Source organism: Prionailurus bengalensis, chromosome D3, assembly GCF_016509475.1.
Source record: "Prionailurus bengalensis isolate Pbe53 chromosome D3, Fcat_Pben_1.1_paternal_pri, whole genome shotgun sequence".
NCBI lineage: Eukaryota > Metazoa > Chordata > Mammalia > Carnivora > Felidae > Prionailurus > Prionailurus bengalensis.
The window spans coordinates 66,088,956-66,110,790 of record NC_057356.1 but is presented as its reverse complement, the minus strand read 5'-3'; the positions used below and the strand labels follow the sequence as shown (position 1 = coordinate 66,110,790).

Sequence of the window (21,835 nt, the reverse complement as noted above, 5' to 3'; positions counted from 1 at the left end):
AGTGGTGTTACTTACCAGCCAGGCAGTGTTGTTGTTCTTAAGTTTATAGTTTTCTTTTTTTTGTTTGAGAGAGAGAGAGAGAGCACGCAGGGAAGGGGAGAGGGAGAGAGAATCTTCAGTGGACTCCACGCCCAGCGAGGAGCCTGATGTGGGGCTCAATCTCATTCATGACCATGAGATCACGACCTGAGCCGAAATTGAGAGTCGGACGCTTAACTGACTGAGCCACCCAGGCACCCCTCTTACGTTGCTATTTTTAAAAACCTGTTATAATCTGGTCTTCTTAGCTTTTTACAGTCATCTCCATTTATTTATTCATAGTCACTAGCTCATTTGTGTTCACTCTTAACTTAATGTCAATTGATTACTGGGACACCCTAAGTGCTTTAATTACTGCAGGTCCACAGTGGTTCGCGGCAGTAGTGAAATGTACTGCAGTCCTTCTGTGCTGCACACGGAGACTCACCCGGGATGTTCTTGTCAGCCACTTGTCTGTGGCTGAGCTCCAGGGAAAGCTGAGGACAGTTGTCTCAGAGATAAAAGGTTAGGAATGATTTTGTAGCTAGGTTTAGTATATGAGACAGGTCCTAAGTATGTATTTGTCACTGTTACGAACATGGAAGAAAATGTTTGTTTAAAGAGCTGTAATACAGCTTTAAGTAAGAGGGCAGCCTCGGCTGTGTGACAGATTAAACTAGAACAGTCTCTGAAGGGATGCTCTAGACTCTGTGCCTCTAGGAATTTTAGTCTAATGATAGATGACCCCGACCTGCCCAGAAGCTGGAAGCTTTTCAGTTCTATGTGTCTTGCTGGCCTTAGAAGGGATGTTTTTTGAAGGGTTTAGAGTGAGGTTAGAGGTTATCAGGAGGATGAAGATCATTTTCTAAAAGGGAAAAGGATAAGTAGTTAGTATGATACAATGATGGTAGTCATGGGAGGGCATGAATCATTACCAAGTTCCATTGATTGTGATTTTATAAATGGAGTAGAGCTTTTTAACCTTCATTTTAAACAGAAAAATTTATAGCCAGCCACATTTTATTTTAAACAGACTGTTGAGGGGCGCCTGGTTGCTCAGTCGATTGAGCGTCTGACTTTGACTCAGGTCATGACCTCGCGGTTCATGAGTTCCGGCCCCAAGTCGGGCTCTGTGCTAATAGCTCAGAGCGTGAAGCCTACTTCAGATTCTGTGTCTCCCTCTCTCTCTGCCTCTCCCCTGCTCGTGCTCTGTCTCTCTCTCTCTCAAAAATAAATAAACATTAAAAAAAATGTAAACAGACTGTTGAAATGGGCTAATAAGATAGAACTCTGACATTGATTATATACTTTAAAATATATCTACCACCCCTCCTACCAATCCCTAATGTATTTTAAATAGGATTTAACATTATGAAGTCATCAAAAATCACAAAGACTAATGTTGTGGAGATACTTTTATAACATAACATTACACTAAAAAGGCAGTATAAAAATTATGTACACTGTTATAGTAGGTCTAAAAGTAGAGTCCTAGGACCAGTAGTGTCTGTACCACCAGGAAACTTACTAAAAATCCAAATTCCTGCTCCCACCCTGGATTTAGGAAATATAAAATTTGGCAGCAGGGTCCCACAGTCTGTGTTTTAGTGGGTCTTTAGTGGGGGGGGGGGGCGGGCTTCTGATATATGATCAGCTTTAGGAACCACTGGCTAGTAGATCTCAGTCTTTGACCTGTCCTTGCACATCTGAGGGCTGTAATAGACTCCCCTGAACTTTGGTGACTGACTGTGGCAGTCTGGTTAGAGCTAGGGAAGGTCACTCCTCTCCTATTAAGAATTAGTGGAATAGAGGCACCTGGGTGGCTCAGTAGGTTGAGCATCTGACTCTTGATTTTGGCTCAGGTCATGATCCCAGGGTCGTGGGATTGAGCCCTGTGTCAGGCTCTGTGCTGAGTGTGTAACCTGCTTAAGATTCTCTGTCTCTCTCTCTCTCTCTCACTCTCTCTCTCTCTCTGTCTGTCTCTCTCTCCTTTTGTCCCTGCTCATGCACTCTCTCCCTCTCCCTCCCTCCCTCTCTCTAAAAAAAATTACAAAGAAAAAAGAATTCGTGGAATAAATAATGAACTCTAAATAAGGTGAAAAATGTACACATTCACTGAGCATGGAAGAAAAAATATGACAAATGTTAAGTGTAAATCTCTGGGGGAAGGATTTATAGATGATTTTTATAATCTGGGAAAAAAGTTACTTTTTAAAATACAATTTAGTAAACACTGATTTATACACATCTTCAAGATAGCTTAAAGCAAAACATTGATTTGAATTCATTTCCCTTTAGGTGGAACGAGGAAGCCCTAAGAGCTGCTTCTTATTTTTGGGGTCTGTCCTGTGCGAAGTCAACTGGGTCAGTGTGCTCTCTGACGCCTGGAGCCCCAGTCCTCACCCAGAGACGCGGAGCATGATTGTCTGCCTCCTTTTCATGATGATTTTATTGGCAAAGGAAGATCAGCTGGTAGACCAAGCAGTAAGTTTGGAGAGCCTGAGATGAAGACTTGGCAAGGCTTCCGAGATCCTCCCTTTCTACGAAGTTGTAGTTTTTCACTGGTTTCCCTAACACCTCTGTCGGTGTGATATCTACTTGGCATTTGGGATGTGCCTTCAACTAGTGCCTGATTTTCTGGGATCGTTCCTAATCGAATTCTGGATCATGAAGGGAGGCACATGGAGTTAGAATATAAAAATCAATTTTATCTTATATCTCATTAATTGCTAGTTTTATGACTAGATCCAAGAGTTCCTTTGAAAAACTGGGTTCTGAATACTTACAAATCTTAAAGTGTTTTTGCCAAGACTTTGGTTATTACTTTCACTAGCACTTCTACTTGAGTAGATACTTCTTTGACATCTTACCTGTTCCATGCTGGTCATGGGCCCTCTTAGTGGTCACTCCATAGACTGGAGACATATTTCTGGGAAATGGGGAACTCCAAAACTAAAGGAGTGTGTGTTTTATTTTCAGGATTCACCTCTGCTGAATCTCCTTGGACAAACAAGCTCACTTTCATGGCATCTTGTAGACGTTGTGTCATACCAGAGTGTGCTAGGTTATTTCAGCAGCCATTACCAGCCATCCGTCATCCTGGCAAAGGAACCTTCTGCTGAATTAATCATGAAGCTGCTGAGAGTGTCTGCAGGCCTTTCTGTTCCTACTGACGGCCAGAAACATCTCGTAAGTTGAGTGGGTGCTTTAAAAGGCAGAGTGTTCTTCAGGGTTGTAATAGTGTAAGTGCTACTGAGGACAGGCTCAAGCCTCGTGATGGCTCAGTTAAAAAAGGTAGAGGAGGGGCGCTTGGGTGGCTCAGTCGGTTAAACGGCCGACTTCGGCTCAGGTCATGATCTCGCGGTCCGTGAGTTCGAGCCCCGCGTCGGGCTCTGTGCTGCCCGCGCAGAGCCTGGAGCCTGTTTCAGATTCTGTGTCTCCCTCTCTCTGACCCTCCCCCGTTCATGCTTTCTCTCTCTCTGTCTCAAAAATAAATAAACGTTAAAAAAAAAAAAATTAAAAAAGGTAGAGGATGTATGTCATGGTGCACTTATTTTGTACTCCTAGAGTTTTTAGTTTTAATTATCTCTCTTGGTCAACCTTCACTTACGGCAGTATCATGGGCTAATGAGAGGTGAAAAAGGTTGAGGGTGGCAGCTGTTGGTTTAGGGATCTGGATGTCCTTGGCAGCAGAATGGCAGGGAAGTTATGAGCACGAGTTTGAGGTCTGACCAACTCCGGTCCCCCGCCCCCTGCCATTGTGACGTTGGTGTTCTCATCTGAATTGGAAATAGTAATACTTGCCCGTAAAGTGTTGTTGTGAGAATTAAATTAGGTAATGAACATAAAAGTGTTTGGAAAAGTTTCTGGCAAGTAATTAGTATAGCGTTAATGTTTTTATTAATGGAGTGAAAAAGGAAGAGTGTTCTGGAATTCGGGAGAATGTGTGTTCTAGTGACAGATGTGCGCGTATCCCTAGACACAGGGTCGGTCCTTCGACACACACCTGTCTTTGTGTGGTCTCTTGCTCTGTTCTCTGTACCCGCTACCAAAGCAGTCAGAGCCGCGGCATGCTCCCCAGCACTTAACACTGCTTGCATGGATTCATGTGAACGCTCCTTTTTCTGTCAGGATGCAGTTCCAAAATGCCGAGCCTTCACTCATCAGATGGTTCAATTCCTCAGCTCCCTGGAACAAAATGGAAAAATCACCTTAGCAGCCCTAGAAAAGGAGATGTCTAAGCTCTTAGATGATATCATCGCCTTTAACCCACCTGGTAAGTGGCCACGGGCAGTCATGTATTTATTCAGTTGGTGAATCCCTGCGGTGTGTGAGGCCTCGTGAGGTCCGGGAGACGGGCAGGATGCTTTCAGTCGTGTTCCCGGAGAAGTGATGCGCAGTGAGAGGACTGGCTCCCAGGGACACTGTCATTTCAGCACTGGGGAGGCACGAGTGCTAAGAACTTGAGGAGGGGTTCACACTGTCGGGTGCTGGTGTGAGGTTAACTGGACTGAGGGCTAAGCTAGACGACTGGATTTAATGAGTGGGGGGAGCCAGAGATGGCCCGTGAGCAGCATTCCAAGATGCTTTGGCTCTTCCCTGGTGGGCACTCCAGAATCACCTATAGACACATGAAGAAACTGTGTGCAGAGAACTTGTGCTCCCAGCAGTTTGGTGGACTGGGTATCCTGACTGCTTCTGCTGAAAACAACTAAGAATGCTGGAGAAAATGTTTTTATGAAACCAAAAATGAAACTTATCATGGAAAATCTTAGAAGTCAGGACCTAAGTGGAGGAGGAACCTGCAAAGGTAATTGGAGTGCCAAGGCTGACTTCTCCCATGAAGGCTTTTGTGGAACCTTCTTAGACTGGGTGGAGGCACTAAAGGCCGGGGCTTGCTAGTAATGGGATCCTAAAAGGAGCTCCTGTGCATCACCCACAGGATGGCATCTTCAGGACAAGGGTAGCTAGAGCTTAACCTGCCCCTGGGAGAGGAGGGCAAAGACAGTGGTATGTTTGACCTGGGTGTTGGGGCACATGTCTGTGTGGTGGGCAAAGAGCTACATCTTTTTGAAAATTAGTAAGTATAAGTTGAAGCACATCTTTGAATTTGAAGCACAAATTCCCGCTACCTAGACTGTCAAGAGGAAAATTCCTGTATGTGGAAATTGAGTTCAAGTTGTTCTGGGTTGGCAGTGCCGTTAGATGCCTGGTACAAAGCAACCACAGAGCCACTTTGCAGAAACCTGTCTTCAACTCTGGCCTCAGAGTTCCAAGGAATATGAAATCCTAGTGGAAAAAAAAGTCATAAAACACATAAGGAAACAAGGCCCCACAAGCAAGTCAGCAGAAAATGACAGTAGACTCACACATATAAAGACTTAAGACACTGGAATAATTAATTAGCACAGTAAACTAGTATTTTTAATCTATTTGATGAAATAAAAGATTTGAAAATGTCAGTAAGGAGCAAGAAATTATAGAAATATACAGCTTTGAGAGAGAATCAGATATTCTAGAAATGAAAATATAAAAATTGTGATAAAAACTTGGTAGGCTCAACTCCTCTGAAGAGAAAATTAGTAAGCCAGAAAACGAATATGAAGACAATGTCCAGAATGCAGAACAGACAGAGAAAGAATGTGGAAGTCAGGTTAGAGGGCATGGAGGATAGGCCGAGAAGATTTACCACATATCCAGTCACCCAGTCAGAATTCCAAGAGAAGAGGACAGAACTGGGGGGAGGCAGTAAGGAGCTGGAGAGATAGCAGGACTGAGAATTTTCCAGGGCTGATGAACGGAACACTCCTCGGATTCAGTAAACCCAGCAAATCTCAAGAAGGTTGGAGAGAAATTGACATCTATACACACTGTGGTGACACTGCAGAGGTACCAGGGACAAAAGAAACAACTTTCACATGAAGGAAGGAAGGACAGATGGGCGGACACGTTCAAAGGAACAACATTTGCACTGACCGCCGATTTCTCAGTAGCAACAAAGGAAGCTAAGACAGTGGAGCAACTCGAGTGTGCTCCGAGAAAATGACCGTGACCTGGAACTGTCACCTTAGAGATACGGTCTTCAAGGGTAAGGATAAAATAAAGATATTTTCACTGACAATGGAGAGTGTCCCAAAGACATCACTAAAGGCAGTCTTGAAGCATGTTCTTTAGGTAGAAGAGTCATCACGAATAAAAAGAATTGGATTGCAAGAAGGAAAAGTAAGCAGAGAAAGTGGTAAAATGTGGTTAATATGAACATAAACTGCCTGTGGAAAGCTACAGTCAGCATGCATTTAGGGGCTTAAAAAGCAAAAGCTGAAATTAAACTATATGACCACGAGTATATAGAAGTGAGGAAGGAGGTTGAGTTAAAAGCATTCTAAAGTTTTAGTATTGTTCGAAAGGGTCAACAAATTGATTAAGTTTATACCTTGATGAAATGTGAATGTTGACATTTCTCAGATGTTCACTAAAAGAATAGAAATAAAATGTATAATTGCCAAGTTAGTGGAAAGAGATAAAAAGGAATGGCCAAAATGCATTTAGTCCAAAGAAGGCAAGAAAAGAAGCTTGGAGAAGGTGAGAAAAATAACCAAAATGAGGTGGTAGAGTTTACGTCCATAAATGTTAATGGACTGTTTAAAAGAATTTGTCAGACTGGATTAATAATGCACAACACCAGCTCTAAGCTGTTTATAAAAAGTACATACAAAGCATAGGCTATACAAAGCTTTCTAGAAGGCAGTCATAGCGGGCAGTTACTAAAATAGAAAGCTGGCATAGCTTCCATATAGCTTTCATATAGATAGGACTGTGTGGCAGAAAGCATTACAGAGCCAGATGATCTCTAGGGTGTTTTCCTGCCTTGAAGTTGCATGACAGAAAAATAAATAAATAAAAAGCGTTAATAGAGATAGAGTCATTGGAAATTGATAAAAGTTTTCATATACCAGGAAGATACAATACTGATAAATGTATTTGTACCTAATAACACAGTAGCGACTACAAATACCTGAAGTGAAAATTGACAGAATTAGGAAGAGAAATGTGAAAGTCATTCACAGTAAGAGATGTGGCCACACTTCTGACAGTAATTAATTAAGGAAGGAAAATCAGTAAGGCTCTAGGAAGTCTGATGGCCCAGCTGGCTGTAGTGCCCATGCGGAGGAGATGTGCTCCGTAAACGCAGAACTCACGTGGTGTCAATCTTGCCCGGCACAGGTAAGGAACCTCGCCACTTGTTCAGTAGAAAGTCAGTTTCCACCAATCCCAAAGGACTGGTGTGGAACAGACCATGCACATTTTAACCACAGTGCAGTGAACTTAGGAATCAGTAGCAAAATATAATCGCGTGCTGGAATTAAGAAGCAAACTTTAAATAACTGATGACCAAAGAAGCAATCATAATAGAAATTAAAAATATTTAGAACTGGATACAAAACCAGAATGCATCAAAACTTGTAGGATGCAGCTGCAGTGGCACTTAATTGCTTGGCCTTAAATGCTTATATTAAAATTTTAAAAAGATGAAGGTTAGTAAGGTAAGGATCCAGCTTAAGAGGTTATAAAAAGAACAGCAAAATACAACTAAAGACTGTGGAAGGGAAGAAGTAATAATCCAGAGAAGATAAGTAGGAAGAGACTGAGGATGAAGAACAATGAAAGTGGCCAATACAGGCGTTGGTGAATCTAAATGAAATGTGAGTGTCTAAAACAAGAATAACAGTAATGCCTCCCTAGGTTATGGCACCAGTAGGTTAAAGCCCTTGCATGGTCTGAGAGTCAGTTAACATCAGACTTTGAAAACTCAAGAATGCATGTGTCATTTGTAACATAACCACCATAAGAATGTTGAGTGTTTAACTTCCAGACGAAAAGAGAAAAAGTACAATAAGATAAAATGAAGTAAAAAAGAGAAAAAGGAATGTGGAATAGGAGGAATAAAGAGAAGATATATCAAAAGATAATAGATTTAGACCCCGTTACGTCAGTAATTACATTAAATATGAATGACTAAAATTGTCACACTGAATAAAGGAAGGAAGAAAAAGATGACCCACTAGAAAAAAATGAACAAAGACCCTTGAATTGACCCTCCACAAAAGAGAATATCTAAATGATCAGTGTATCTACCAAAAGGTGCTAAACCTTGTTAATAATCAGGGAAAATATCGGGGTGCCTGGGTGACTCAGTCGGGTAAGCATCCGACTCTTGGTTTCAGCTCAGGTCATGATCTCACAGCACGGAGCCTGCTTGGGATTCTCTCACTCTCCCACTCTCTCTGCCCCTCTCCCGTTTATTCACACATGCATGAGCATACTCTCTCTCTCTCTCTTTCTCTCAAAATAAATAAGTAAACTTTAAAAAAATAATCAGGGAAATACAAATTAAAACCTTAGAGACATATGATGACATATCCATTAGAATGGCTAAAATTAAAAAGATTTCAATACTAACTGTTGGCAACTATGTAGATCAGAGTAACTCTCGTGTACTGTTGATCACAGAGTATATTGGTACAACCTTTTTTAGAAGTTTGCTATGATCTACTGGTTTGCATATCTTACAACTCAGAATTCTGCTCCTAGAATATTCTAAAAGAAATGCACCTGTGCCCTGGGAAATATGAACAGTGTCTGTAGCTATGCATCTAAGGGGGTCCAAAACCGAAAAGAGCCCATTTGTTCAGTAGAAAGGACAAATTGTTGTATATTTGTATAATAGAATACAACAGTGAAAATCTGCCTCATCATGGGTGAATCTCACAAACTTTTAAATATTTACTTAAATACTGTTTGAAAATAGGTGATTATAGTGTACTATGCTGGGAAGCATAGTCATTTAAAGCTGGTGTCACTGAGCAGATTGGAATTGGTGAACAAGAAATCAGTTGAAATTTCTCGAACATATCTGCAATATAGATTTACCATACAGGGCATGTAATATGGTAGTCAAAAATAGAGATTCTGGAACCAAACTGCCTGCTTTATCCACTTGCTAACTATGTGATCTTGTAGAAGTTGTGTAACTTCATCTGCAGACTGGGCATAATAATCGTACCTGTCTCATGTGGATAGTGTAAGCACGGAATGAGTGTATGCCTGGAGCTGTAGCATCGGTCTGGCAAGTCAGTAACTCAGTGAATGTTAAAAAAGGAAAGAAAAGAAAATTACCAGACAGTACTGGAGAGGCTGTTTTAGAATTGATCAAATGGGTTTAGGCCCTGAAGATTAGCTGATAGCTGGCCAAGCACAGGAGAGGAGGGCTTTCTAGAAAGATCTTAATCAGAAGAGTGATGGGATCAGATCTGGTTTTTCAGAAAACATTTGTTGGCTGTGTTGATGATGCATAGGGAGAGGCAAGGGTGGGATCTATTAGGAAGTTTATTGTAGTAGTTTTTTGTTCCTGTGAGTCATAATTAAAAGGCAGATTCGAATTAAAATTGCTATTGGACTGAAATTCATAGATAATGCCTTAATAAAGAATATCTGGGGTGCCTGGGTGGCTCAGTTAAGCGTCCAACTCTGGATTTCAGCTCAGGTCATGATCTCATGGTTCACGAGAGCCCTGCGTCAGGCTCAACACTGTCAGATTCTGACAGCTAGGGATTCTCTGTTTCCTTCTCTCTCTGCCCCTCCCCCGCTCGTGCTTGCTCACTCACTCTCAAAGTAAATAAATAACCTTAAAAAAAAGAGTATCTCTACCCATAGAAATACATGAAAAAATAGGTATTCATATATAGGTTGTTTTTAAAACCTTTGTTTTTGAAGTCCTTGCTTGATAATAAGTAGGAGTGTTGTTGTTTTTTTAATGTTTATTTATTTTTGAGAGAGAGGGAGTGAGCAGGGAAGAGGAGAGAGAGAGGGAGAAAGAATCCAAGCAGGCTCCACGCTATCAGCACAGAGCCCGATGCAGGGCTTGAACTCATGAACTATGAGATTGTGACCTGAGCTGAAATCAAAAGTCAGACACCCAACCTGACTTGCCACCCAGGTGCCCCGATAAGAAGTAGGTCTTATAGTAACATTAAGTTAGGGTTTATTCAACACTTGTGAGTGGGTGAGTTTGGTTTGATAGGTGTGATGAGTAAGACCAAGACTCCCCTACTTTCATTGATGTGAGTACCGAAGCCTTGTGATAAGAAAGCCCCAGTTCTAGTTCAGTAAGAATTTTTACCTAACTCGAGGAGAGCTAGAAGGAGCTGGCAACAACCGTGGCCTGTTGGATTGTCTGTTCCATGAACTCCCGGTGAAATGTTTTCTATTTGGGGATGTGAAGAAGGAATCCACCTCAGTAACGTTTTGCAGTTCTCTTGTAGAATGAATTTGCTTTTTCTCGTCCTCTGTTCTCTTTTCATCTCAGTTTTTTGGAAAGACCCATTATATTGCCCGTCTGTCCACTTTTCTTACTGAAGAAACAAAGAAAGAAATAAAAACTGCTTAAGTGAGGAGTTCTTTTGAAAAGGTTTAAAAAGGTTTTTCTTTTCCTTACTTTTATATTTAGTTTTAAGGAATAACCTCTGTTCCTTGTAAATCACTCCAGAATATCTACAGCTTTGGCACTGGTGAGTGGAGGTACTGTTTCTAGACAGTTTACCAGGTGGCTTTTGAGATCTGTGAGCAAAGTCTGGACGATAAAGTAAGCATGTTCTGATAAATAATTTAGTTTTTTACCAGCTTGATGTCTATTTATTGAAGTATAGCTCAGCCGCCTCCCGTAACCAGGGATCTCTCAGTGGTTCCTCCTTTGCCCTTACGAAGTACTGATGTGCTGCATCCTGTCCTTAAAAGCTACACCCCATGCAGAGTGTTCCTTCTGGTCCTTCAAGATCAGTGGCCAGAACTGTAAAGTGTGCCCCGGAGTGTGGCCAAGATCGGGCACATTGACATCACCATTCCTGCAGCCACTCACGATGTGTCTGTGCTCCCCTGCAGACATGGACAGCCAGACCCGCCACATGGCACTCAGCAGCCTCTTTATGGAAGTCCTGATGATGATGAACAATGCAACTATTCCAACGGCAGAGTTCCTCCGGGGCAGTGTCCGCGCCTGGATTGGGCAGAAAGTGCACGGGCTGGTGGTCCTGCCTCTCTTAACAGCAGCCTGTCAGAGCCTGGCTTCTGTCCGCCACATGGCTGAGACGACGGAAGCCTGCATCACTGCCTACTTCAACGAAGGTACGAGGCTCTTTAGGATGGTCTTTTCCAGGGGAGAGTAAAGCTTTCTCAGAAAGATGTACCTTTCTGGACCCTTCCAGTGAGCGATTTCTTTGTTAATGTAGCTGATGTTTCACAATGTATTTTGTATTGTCCACAAAGATCTGCAGTTAGTGTGAGAACCTATGGCCTGTGTCTGTTAGTACAGTCCTGTTTCAGTGGAGGGAACCTCCAATTCATTTTATAGTGGTTTTGGAGGTCAGACTGGCTCTTTTATGGGAGGCAGGTCATGTAAAGTCACAGGCCTAGCCATGATCTTCCAAAGAAATGCTATAAACCAGAATCTTTATAAGACCCACTATGTTAATATTCTTTATTTTTGTCACTTTTTAAAATGAGTTTTCATGTGTGTCTTTTATTGCTTCTTGTCACATCTTTTACACTATTACAAAGAGATCAAAGCCCACCCCCCCACCCCCCCACCTTTTAAAAATCATTCTTATTCCCTAACCTCCCTCTAAACTCGATTCTGGAAACATTGTGGTCTGGTTAAGAAGAATTGCTCGGATGAACATTCTCAGCTGTGATACCCAGATACATATCATTGTGCACACAGTGGGAGAGAAGGAAGGGTATTAGAGCAAGAAGGCCGGGAATTACCCGTCACCTGCTGCTGCCCTTCCTTGACAACCCATGAACAATGCATGTCCCTGTGTCCCCCCATGGAAGGTGCTGCACATGTCACCATCTCCCCACTGTCATTCCCCCAAAGAATTGAGAACCACTAGGATAACACTCCTGCTTCAAATTCATTCGGGTTGCTAAAATCAAAAAATTTTTTTTCAGTTTGTGAAACAGTTTTAAGGATTTATGTTGAGGTATGAGTCAAACCAAGCCCTGAAAAGTAGAAATACTTCTGTCAAATAGAGTAATAATAATTTCCTTGAGAAAAGCATATTCACAACCCACTTAAAAGGTATTAGATGAAGTTAAAACCCTTAGGTGACTTGGACAGGCAGTACCTACCTGTGATTTTAAGGTATTAAAAGGGAGAGAAGGGTGATTCTGACCTCTTGGCCTCTAGCCGTGGATGGGCACTTAGGGTGAGGACTTCCCAGTCTATGCCATGAGGCACGTTTCACTTGTGTGGCCTCCAGGGCCCACGTGGGCTTGACATGAAGCCTAAAGTGAAGAGGCCCATTCCAGCAGGTAAATAATTTCATTCTTGTTTTCATCTTGCTATCTTTCCTTGTTGTTTTTTTTTTTTTCAGGCTCCCTCAGTCAGAATTTAGGATGGGGCCCCATTCTGGTGTCCCTCCAAGTTCCGGAGCTCACCATAGAAGAATTTCTGCAGGAGTGCCTGTCCCTCGGCAGCTACCTGACTCTCTATGTCTACTTGCTACAGTGTTTAAATAGCGAACAGACTTTAAGGAACGAAATGAAAGTGCTTCTCACCCTGAGCAGGTGGTTGGAGCAGGTGTACCCCGGGTATGTTGGCCCTGTGGCTGCTCTGTCCCTGTCACTGTGTTAACACGCTGGGCTGTCAGCCAAAGCTTTGAAAGTACCAAGTGTCCCCCATACTTAAAATTCAAATGTGGAATTTCAATTAAACAGGAGCGGAAAGAAGCCACCTCTAATTGTGTTTTCTTCCTGGGCCCCCCCCAGCTCCGTGCAGGAAGAGGCCAAGCTGTTTTTGTGGTGGCACCAAGTCCTGCAGCTGTCCCTGATTCAGACGGAACAGAGTGACTCCGTCCTGATAGAGTCTGTCGTTCGAATTCTGCTCATGCTTCAGAGCAGACAGAGCCAGCTGGCCGAGGAGAGGCTCAGCTCCGGGATTCTGGGGGCAATCGGGCTGGGCCGGAAGTCGCCCCTGTCCAACAGGTAAGCAGGCGCCTGCCACTGCTCTTCCCACTGGGCCTCAGCATCTGCCCCTGCTTGGGGACTGGGATACTTGAGTAGGCTTTTTGACTTCAGGGCTAGGTCCTCTCATAGATTAAGGGGGGAAAAATCAGCTTGATTACATCTTTATATATTAAAAAACATGTTTATTTTTTGTAAACAACTTTGTTTTCACATGTAAAGAATGTTTTCTTAGTAATATCTCTCGTTGTATTTTGACTGTGTAACCTGACCACACTACTGATTTCTTTCTGGCTTTGAGCCAGCGATGGTGTGTAAAGTTAGGTTATAATACCCCAGTTAGTTGCTTCACTGCCTGTACTTTGTCAGGGCAGCGCAGGCCCATGAGGGACTCAGTCTCCTAGAACTGTGAATCGCGATGAGTTCAGGTCAGCTGATGAGAGGGATAAGTAATGAGAAACAAGTCTAAGTTTTAGTTGCTGAAAATTGCAAGGCATGGAAGAATTTGCCACTGGCCTTCAATTTTTATCTCCCTTATTTGCATAGTGGTTTTCTTCCCTAGCCTTTATCAGGGTTGAAAAGAGTTCTGCCATTGTGATGTCAGCATTCTTGTAGAATAGCCCATTGCAACTTCGGGAATCACTTAGTCCAGACCAGGTCACATCATGTGTCTTTGTTTGTGGTAGAATTTAGCAGGAGTATGTGACTTTGATTTACCTAAATTGTGGCAGACTACACATAACGTAAAATTTATTACAGTAACTCTTTTAAACTATACAATTCAGCGGCGTTTAATACATTGACAGTGTTGTTGTACTCATTGCCACTGTCTAGTTCAGACATGTTTCTGTCTTTCCCAACAGGAAATCCCATACTCGTTAAACAGTTAACTCCCTATGTCCCTCTCCCCTGAGTCTCTGGCAGCCACTAAGTGACCTTCTGACTTTATTATATCCTTTCTGGACATCTCATAGAAATGGAATCATATACTGTGTGGCCTCTTGTGTCTGGCTTCTGTGACTTCACCTGAAGTTGCAAGACTCACCCATGTTTAATCATGAATCAGTACCTCACTCCTTTTTATGGCTGAGTAATATTCAGCCATGTGGTTGTGGTATGGATGTACCACATTTTGTTTATCCATTCATCAGTGGATAGACATTTGGGTTTTTACACTTTTTGGCTGCTATGAAGTTTGTTAACAAACTTTTGCTGCACATGTTTTCAGTTCTTTTGAGTATGTGCCCAGGAGTAGAATTGCTGGGTCATATGGTTTCTCTGTGCTTAAGTTACTGAGTAACTGCCCAAATCCATTTTCCTGCACCAGTTTTTACATTCACACCAGCAGTGCCTGAGGTTCCAGTTATTCTACGTGTTTGCAACAGTCTGAATGTTAGTTACGTTTTTTGGGCAGTGATGATGGAAAGGAAGGTTAAGGCTCCTTCTTGGTCATACTTAAGGTTTTCCTGCAGAGGCTAGCAACAGCGTTAGGTCTGAAATGTGTTTATCTTGTTTTTAAAGAGAAAATGTGGTATTTATTTAAAAATATTTACTTGACTCGTCATTTACTTCTGACCTCTCCCTGACGCCGAAGGTTCCGAGTGGTTGCTCGAGGCATGGCCGCCTTCCTTTCGGTTCAGGTTCCTTCCGAGGATCAGATCCGTTTGAAGCCTGGCTCTGAATTACATCTGACCCCAAAAGCTCAGCAGGTCAGTAAAAACAGCTTTACAGTTAAGGGTCGGAGTCTTTTCGGTGGGCCTTCCCGGGAGGCGAGGGGTGGCAGCCGTTGTCCTCACACACGGCGGCGTGGTTTGCTGTCGTAGCTCTGTGCTGTGCTCTGCATACTGCACGTGCCTGCCTCAGATTTTAAACCAGTTTTTGTAGGTGCATGCCTAGAGCACTGGAAGTGCCGTTGTAGAAAAAGCAAGGCCATGGGCAAGCCAGCCGGTCCAGGGTCGAATTGGTTCTGATGAATAGGATTGTGACCACGTGCTGGGGGCCGGGGACTGGCACAGAAGATGGGGCCACAGGAGACTGACTAGGGTAGTTGAGCTTTAACTTGGAACCAAGGAAGTCGTTCTGATTTTGTGAGTCTGGGGGTTGACCCCTGTTGGCTGATGTGGGAATAACCAAAACACATGGACACAGCGGCAGCTGTGAGAAATTATAGTTTGTTCTAAAAACCTGGGAGGCCACGTGGCAGTGGTCCTGTCCTCATAGGTATTTTCACCTGTAAACAGGCTGGCCGTGTACAGAGGGGTCTCCTGTAAAACAGTGGCCAGCATTCCCGAGTGCTCACCGGAGGCACTGTTGTGAGTTTTAACTCACTTGATATTAATGAGTTAACGTTTTAGCTCATTTAATCCTCATAAGAACCCTGTGCTGTAGGAGCTGCTGTTATCCTGGTTGTGTGCTGAGGAAGTGGGGCCGAGAGGGGCGGGGCTCAGTGACTTGTAAGTGCCTGCTGGGGCCTCACCCCGTCTGCGCTCTGCAGTTCTCTCTGTGTCTGGTGGGCGCTCACACCCCTCGCTCTTCGTCCTTTGTGGCCTTGTGATGTCCAAGCCGGCCACGTGCAGGGCGATCTCTGGGTTATTAAGAGCAAGCATCCAGCGATCCAGGCAGCAGGTTCTTCACAGGCTTTTTGGTTTATACAGTACCCGATACTTGTCGCCAATTGACCTGACAACTACCGTTTGAGTCCCTAATGTCATATATGAGCCGTGTAGGAACTGCCACACGTGGGCAGGAAATTCTCCCGAGGGCCGATTGTGAAGTGGGCGTGACACCCACATATATTCGAGAAGTCTGATGCTCTCCTGTGGCTACCAGGTCTCCCGGGCCTTGCCTCTCCACCTTCATTCCCTTATGTGATGACTCCTGCCTGCCCCCCATTGATGCCTGTTCTCAGATTGAACTCCCTCCACCCAGCAGTCAGGTTGGGAGCTACATCCCTTCAGTTGTTCATTTTTGGCTCTGACACTTCTGTCTTAAATCCCCTGGCAGTTTATTTCTAAGCTGCCAAATTATTTACCATCCTCAACGACTTCTCCATCCTTGTTTACTGACCTGAGCATTGATCTGCATTTGATCTGCATTCTCTTGTGCGGTGGCCCCATATCTGAGAGGGGAAGGTGTGGGGTAGTCTGTGGTCACGTTCAGAATCCTGGGGGTGGATGACCGGTGTAGCTGGAAAACAAAGCTCTCCCACACCAAGAACCACTGTTCTGATTTTGTTTTCTCCACATACAGTCTTCTTCTCCTTTCCTACTATGAAGGAAAGAAATGTTAAAATTGTGGAATTGAAGAATGTTTTTCTTTATTCCCGAAGAGAGGCATGGGAACACCTTCATTGTTTCTGGTGGGCAAAGCTGAGGAGCTTGATCTGTACTTTATGCTTGTTGACCGATAGAATGATCTCACCCTCAGCAGCACTTAGGCACTGGTTTCTTTTGAATTGCCTATAATTAGACAGTTTAATATGACGTGATTTGGTAATCTAAGAACAAACCCAATAGCAAATCAAAATCTCACAGTAGCTGGTGCCTGGGACTTCGGTTTGGGTTCTAGGAGGAGAGGCAGCAGGAGATCGGTGGGGAGGGCTCTGGGCCGGCACTGGCGGGAAGGAGGATGAGGCAGTGGGCCGGCCTGGCCTGGCTGCCACAGTGGCTTTCTGCGGGGAAGGTTGGAGAAACAGCACAGCCAGGAGGAGGGAAGGCTGGGTGTGGAGGCTGCTGAAGCCAGAGAAGCTTGGGTGCTGGCTTCCTTCTGCTGTGGTTCATTAGTGCCTGACTTTGGGACTTCTACTTCCTGTTCCCTAGGCTTCCCTGAGGCTCGCAGTTGCACCAGATGATGGCAGGTGTGCTGCACCTGCGGGGATCACGAACTATACATCTGTGTGGTTAACCCTCCCGTCTTCCGTGTCTTTCAGGCTCTGAATGCTCTTGAATCCTTGACATCAAGTAAGCAGTATGTTGAATACCAGGATCAGGTATCACAAGCTGCACAATTTATAAAGCATCCTGGCCATTGCCTCCAAGATGGGAAAAGCTTCCTGGCTCTTCTTGTTAACTGTCTCTATCCAGAAGTGCATTATTTGGACAACATACGATAGTAACACCGAGTCTCTCAAAAAAACCTGTTGCTGTTTATGTTTACATTTAACTTTGCTGTTGCACAAGTAACTTTGCTCAGTCTCACTGCAGAGCTCAGTTGGGCCAGTGAGTTCGTTGACTGAGAGGCAAGTCGGGAGGCACTAGATAATTCTGTTGTGCATGCGCATGTGTGTATGTCTTTGTGTGTGTGTGTGTGTGTGTGTGTGTGTGTGTGTGTGTTTTCTTAGTTCTTGAAACTTCCCAGGGCCTTTGTAGTTTTTATGTTCACCCCACTGGAGAAAATGAGTCCCACTTGGGCACAGAGCCATTCAGCTGCTGGATCCCCAGTCACCTCACAGGACCCCCCCACGGGGCTCTGTTGTATGTCTCCATTTCTGTCTTCCCTGTTTTATTTAAATATCAAGACTGCTGTGTCAGATCTAACTGCTTTGGGAATCATGTAGAACCCTCCGTTTTGAACCTCATTTGTGTTCTTTCAAAGTAAAACAAGCTTTGAAAACTTCTGCATTTCTCAAATGTGGGGAAATACACCAGCTTCAAAGTATTATTTCCCTCAAAATGGAGATAAGAATGCTGAATTAAAGTGAGGCATTGTCTGAAATGTGGCCACTTGATCCTTGATTGTAGCGGATGGCAGAGATGGTGACAAGTCCATTTCCATCCAGCTGTGGTACTCATGAAGAAGGAGATGTCCATGTAAACCGAGGGGGCACACAGGTAGCATGTGATGAGCAGACTGTGTACAGACGTGTTCCGTTTGATCCCCGTGGTGGAGAGTGTGGTCACTGTGGACATATGTGGACATAGTGTCAGGCCTACCCCAGCCCATTCCTGCATTCACACCGCTTCCTCAGCCCCCGTGGACATCAAAGTTTGCACCTCTTGATAGACAGCATGTTTGAAATCTGAAGGCCTTGCTGTCTAGAGAGAGAGTCTGAGAACTTAATGCTCTGTATTCTGCTTGTTTCTTCATTCCATATTTAAGCTCAGATGAAGTTAGACACTTGTCCGTGGAAACTTGACTTTTCCAGTAGCCATGTGCCTTCTGTTGTTGTTCACCATTCACTCGCTACCAGAGCCTGTCTGCTGCCTTGCTCTGTGGCCAGCTTCTTGCTCTTGTCATTTCCACCCCCGGCATGAGCAGTTTGACTTCTGCCTTCCTAATTCTCTTGGCTCGAAATTGATTTTGTTCACTCAGCTGGCAGAATATGTTCTGTTCATGGATTAATTATAACCCGAGGATATTTATCTAACAGTGTCTGAACTGAGAGCCCTCAGCAGAGGGAAGCGGGATAAAGGTTAACGGAGTGATAACCTCTCTTCAGATCTCCTCTTGGAGTGCTCCCCCCCAACATTTGGAAGTGTGCGGGAGCCTGTTCTCCCAGTTTGAACTTGTTTAGTTGCACAGAACACATCTGCTCCACAGATCAAGATTATCCCTGTGAGCCTCCAAGGTTGTAGGCCACAGAGCATCCCTCTCAGAGGGCACGTCACAGGGCTCTCCTTGGTTTTGCTTTTCTCCATTTTCAAAATCAGTCAGCCTCCCTGTGCTGTGTTAAGAAAATGTCATAAGCTGTGGGCAGTTCAGTGGCCGATTTGGCAACAAAGATTTCATGACAGAAGTGTTTTGTGTGCTGTTTTCTGTGAGGAGGCTGTAATTATTGATATCCTAGAATGTGAAAATTTTGAGTGACAGTCTACATTTTAAAGAAAATTATGATTCATCTATTAATTTTCAAAGGTTTGTAATATTTATAATGTATTTGGTCTGTAAAAATTATAAAAAATAAAATCAGTCTTTGGTTGTAGCTGGCAAGAATATGAATTTTAGGGGTATTTCAGTTAAAGTTAATGCAGAATGTTATGCCCAATGTCCTCTGTTCTGATACGGGAACTTGATTTTCAGAGATGGTTGGTGAAATACTTCCTCTCTGACTACTTTGTGCTTAACAGTGGAGGCCTCACTCACCACATAGCCTCCCTGGAGCGTCTCGAGGCTGAGGAAGTGCTTTAAAGATGCTGAGATAGTTCAGAAGGTGGCAACACTGCTATAGCCTTCTGGGGGCAGAATAGAACAGCCAGCCCTTGGCTTTCAGGAACGATGAGCCTTTGCTGCCAAAAACAGTCGGCCTCCAGAGAGCGCAGGGCCAGGTTCAGACACCCTTACCTGCGGTGCCACATGTGATGCCTGGATCAAGCCAGACCAAGGCCGCCCCGCGCCGAGCGGTGTTGGAGGCGAGCTAGCACCGACCTTCCCTGCCTGTGCCTGTTGGTGGCACCTGGCTCCGACAGGGACGTCATGACAGGTGCCTCCCCTGCATCTGCACTCATCTCCCCACAGCTCACAGAGCTCGGGTCCGAGAGGCACGCTTGACCTCCCCCGTGTCCTGGCTCCTGCGCCCGACTGGAACAAGGGGACAGGGCAGAAAGCTGGAAGGCACAGGCCGTTGAGGAGGTTGTGCTGATTTGTCCGCTCAGCCTGATGGAGGAGCCAGGACCCACCCGGTGTGATCCCAGAGCTCCTGGGCGCGCAGAGAACATCATGGTCAGTTTGGGGCTCAGTCACATCTGCCCCCTGGGGTGGCCTGAGTCCCTCATTCTGAGGCCGGGCGAGCCTCTGCAGAAAATGAAAATCCCCCTAGTGGGCTCACTTCACCCTAACCAGCCCCATTCCTCCCGCTCAGTTACTAAAATCGGTGCATCCAGGGGGCACAAGGTAGGGTGTTCAGTTCATGCCCTTTCTTTTGAATGAAGGTGATACACAGTTTTCTATTGGGTTTTTAATACTAAGGTTAATGATTTCCTCTGGAGCAGGAAGCAAATGCTGTAGGATCATGACTTTTAAAGCTCATCTGGTCCCACTTCTCACTCAGCAGGGACCCCCAGCCCTGCTCTTCCAGCCAACCCCCTGCCTCTCCTCCGCCCTGTCCTGTGGCCAGGAGTCCTGCCCCTTGTGGACAAGCCCAGGTGGGCATTGGCTTTATGTTGTGCCAGAACTGGCCTGATGACATTGGTCATGGTTCGGCTGCAGCTGGCCAGGCCGGGGCTCCTCTGCTACTCTAACCGATCTTCTAACATTTTCAGACCTCGTCACCCACCTGACCCCACCGGTCCACCTCTTAGTCTTCATGCTAAATGCTCAGTGCCTTTAGTTGGTCCTCTTCCCCCACGATGTCTGACAGGGCTGCTCTTTGGGGAAAGTGCCCAAGTTAGCCCATGTTACTCCAAAAGGGCCGTGTCCATGAATACCAGGGCTGGGGCTCAGGGGCACAAACTTGAGGTGGCAGTCACCCGCAGGCACCAAGAGAGTATGCTTCCTTCTGTTTTGTGCCCTTGGCCTGATCTCTGTCCCGGGCTTTGTCACACCAGTGTGGGCCAAGCAGTGACGTTGACCCCCTGGGACATGTGGACGGCATCGGCTCTCGGCGGCTGTGCCCTGTGGTTCGCACATTCAGTTAGTGGCGAATTCAAACTCCACACCTTGGTTTAACATTAGTTGCTGCCCAAGATCAGTCTCATCGCCTGCCTGCATGATAAGCTAACAAATAAGGCGCTTTGCACGTATCCTTTAGCACTGTCTGCCCTTCAGTCTGGACCAACTTCACGGCTTATTTTGAAGTAGTAGCTGAATTTTTTTCTGCTCAGTTAACTTTGTCTTCTTAAACAAAACGAGGAGTCTAATGTTGGAAACAAACATGTTGCTTTTTTTTTTTTTTTCAAGAGTATCCTCATACTGATCTTCCGTTTGAATCTGGGTTGAGCTGGATAAAGTTCTTGGCTTACAGCCAGGCGCTCTTACAGACCTTGTCCTGGTCCTTGGTGATCCCCACATATTATAGAGCCATCAAGTGTCCTGCAGAAGCTACAGCTGACACTTCTTCCAGTCTGGATAGGTTCCTGATTTTTGGTGACAATAACTTGAAAAAAATAAAACTGAACTACTGACCCTGTTTGGGGATAATGAAATCACTAAGGAATGAATGTTGTTTATTAAAACTTTTATTTTTTAATGTACAGATGTAATATCTCTCACTGAGCGCTGAAGGTTAGAATTTAGTTTTCCTTCAGTGGCTTAAAATCACTTATGTGGCAACAAGTACTTCCTGAGTGTGTTTAACTCTTTCCTTCCCACATGTATAGTGTGGCCTTTAACAACCACATCTTATCTGGTCATTAAATGTGCAATATTCACTTCTTGTTCATTGTTGAGCATTTTACACGCTTGTACAAAGATTGAGTTTTTATATAATGATGAGAAACAGAGAAATGCGAATGGGTTTAAGTAAAATCCTGCAAATAAACCAGAATTAAAATTGAATTTACATGTGGTGGACACGTCTCGTTTTTGGCAGATTGGTTGGCAGGTCTTTTCATCCAGAAGTCACACTAAGAAAAATTTGGAATCAGAGCTTGTAAGGGGTAGAATCTGTATTTTGTGACATGCCACCACATGACACAAAGTTAAATTCAAAGAGAATTTAAGTCTTGGGGGTTTAAGAACAGGAGGCCACCTGGTGACCCCAGAGAATTCAGGAGAGCCCTGAGGGTCTACAGTGTGGCTGTGACCTTAGGAGAAGGAGGGACACGAAGCTGCATGAAGGCTCCACCACCAGACTTCCTGGGCGGGGCTGGGGCACCTTGGAGGTCGAGCTGCCAGGGGAGGGCAGTATAACCTGAGCATTGAA

The 21,835-nt window shown here is 44.5% G+C and overlaps 1 protein-coding gene across 1 annotated transcript in view; it reads left to right on the top strand.

The window, feature by feature from the left end:
- Positions 1-21,472, top strand: part of EPG5 (ectopic P-granules autophagy protein 5 homolog) — a 108,576-nt gene extending 87,104 nt beyond the window's left edge. The window contains exons 37-44 of the mRNA XM_043558716.1: positions 2,317-2,502; positions 2,998-3,207; positions 4,150-4,294; positions 10,957-11,199; positions 12,450-12,666; positions 12,844-13,059; positions 14,633-14,747; positions 16,967-21,472. Coding sequence (XP_043414651.1) covers positions 2,317-2,502; positions 2,998-3,207; positions 4,150-4,294; positions 10,957-11,199; positions 12,450-12,666; positions 12,844-13,059; positions 14,633-14,747; positions 16,967-17,149 — 1,515 coding nt within the window. The 3' untranslated portion in view covers positions 17,150-21,472. The remainder of the gene's footprint in view (positions 1-2,316; positions 2,503-2,997; positions 3,208-4,149; positions 4,295-10,956; positions 11,200-12,449; positions 12,667-12,843; positions 13,060-14,632; positions 14,748-16,966) is intronic.
- The last annotated feature ends 363 nt before the right edge of the window (positions 21,473-21,835 follow it).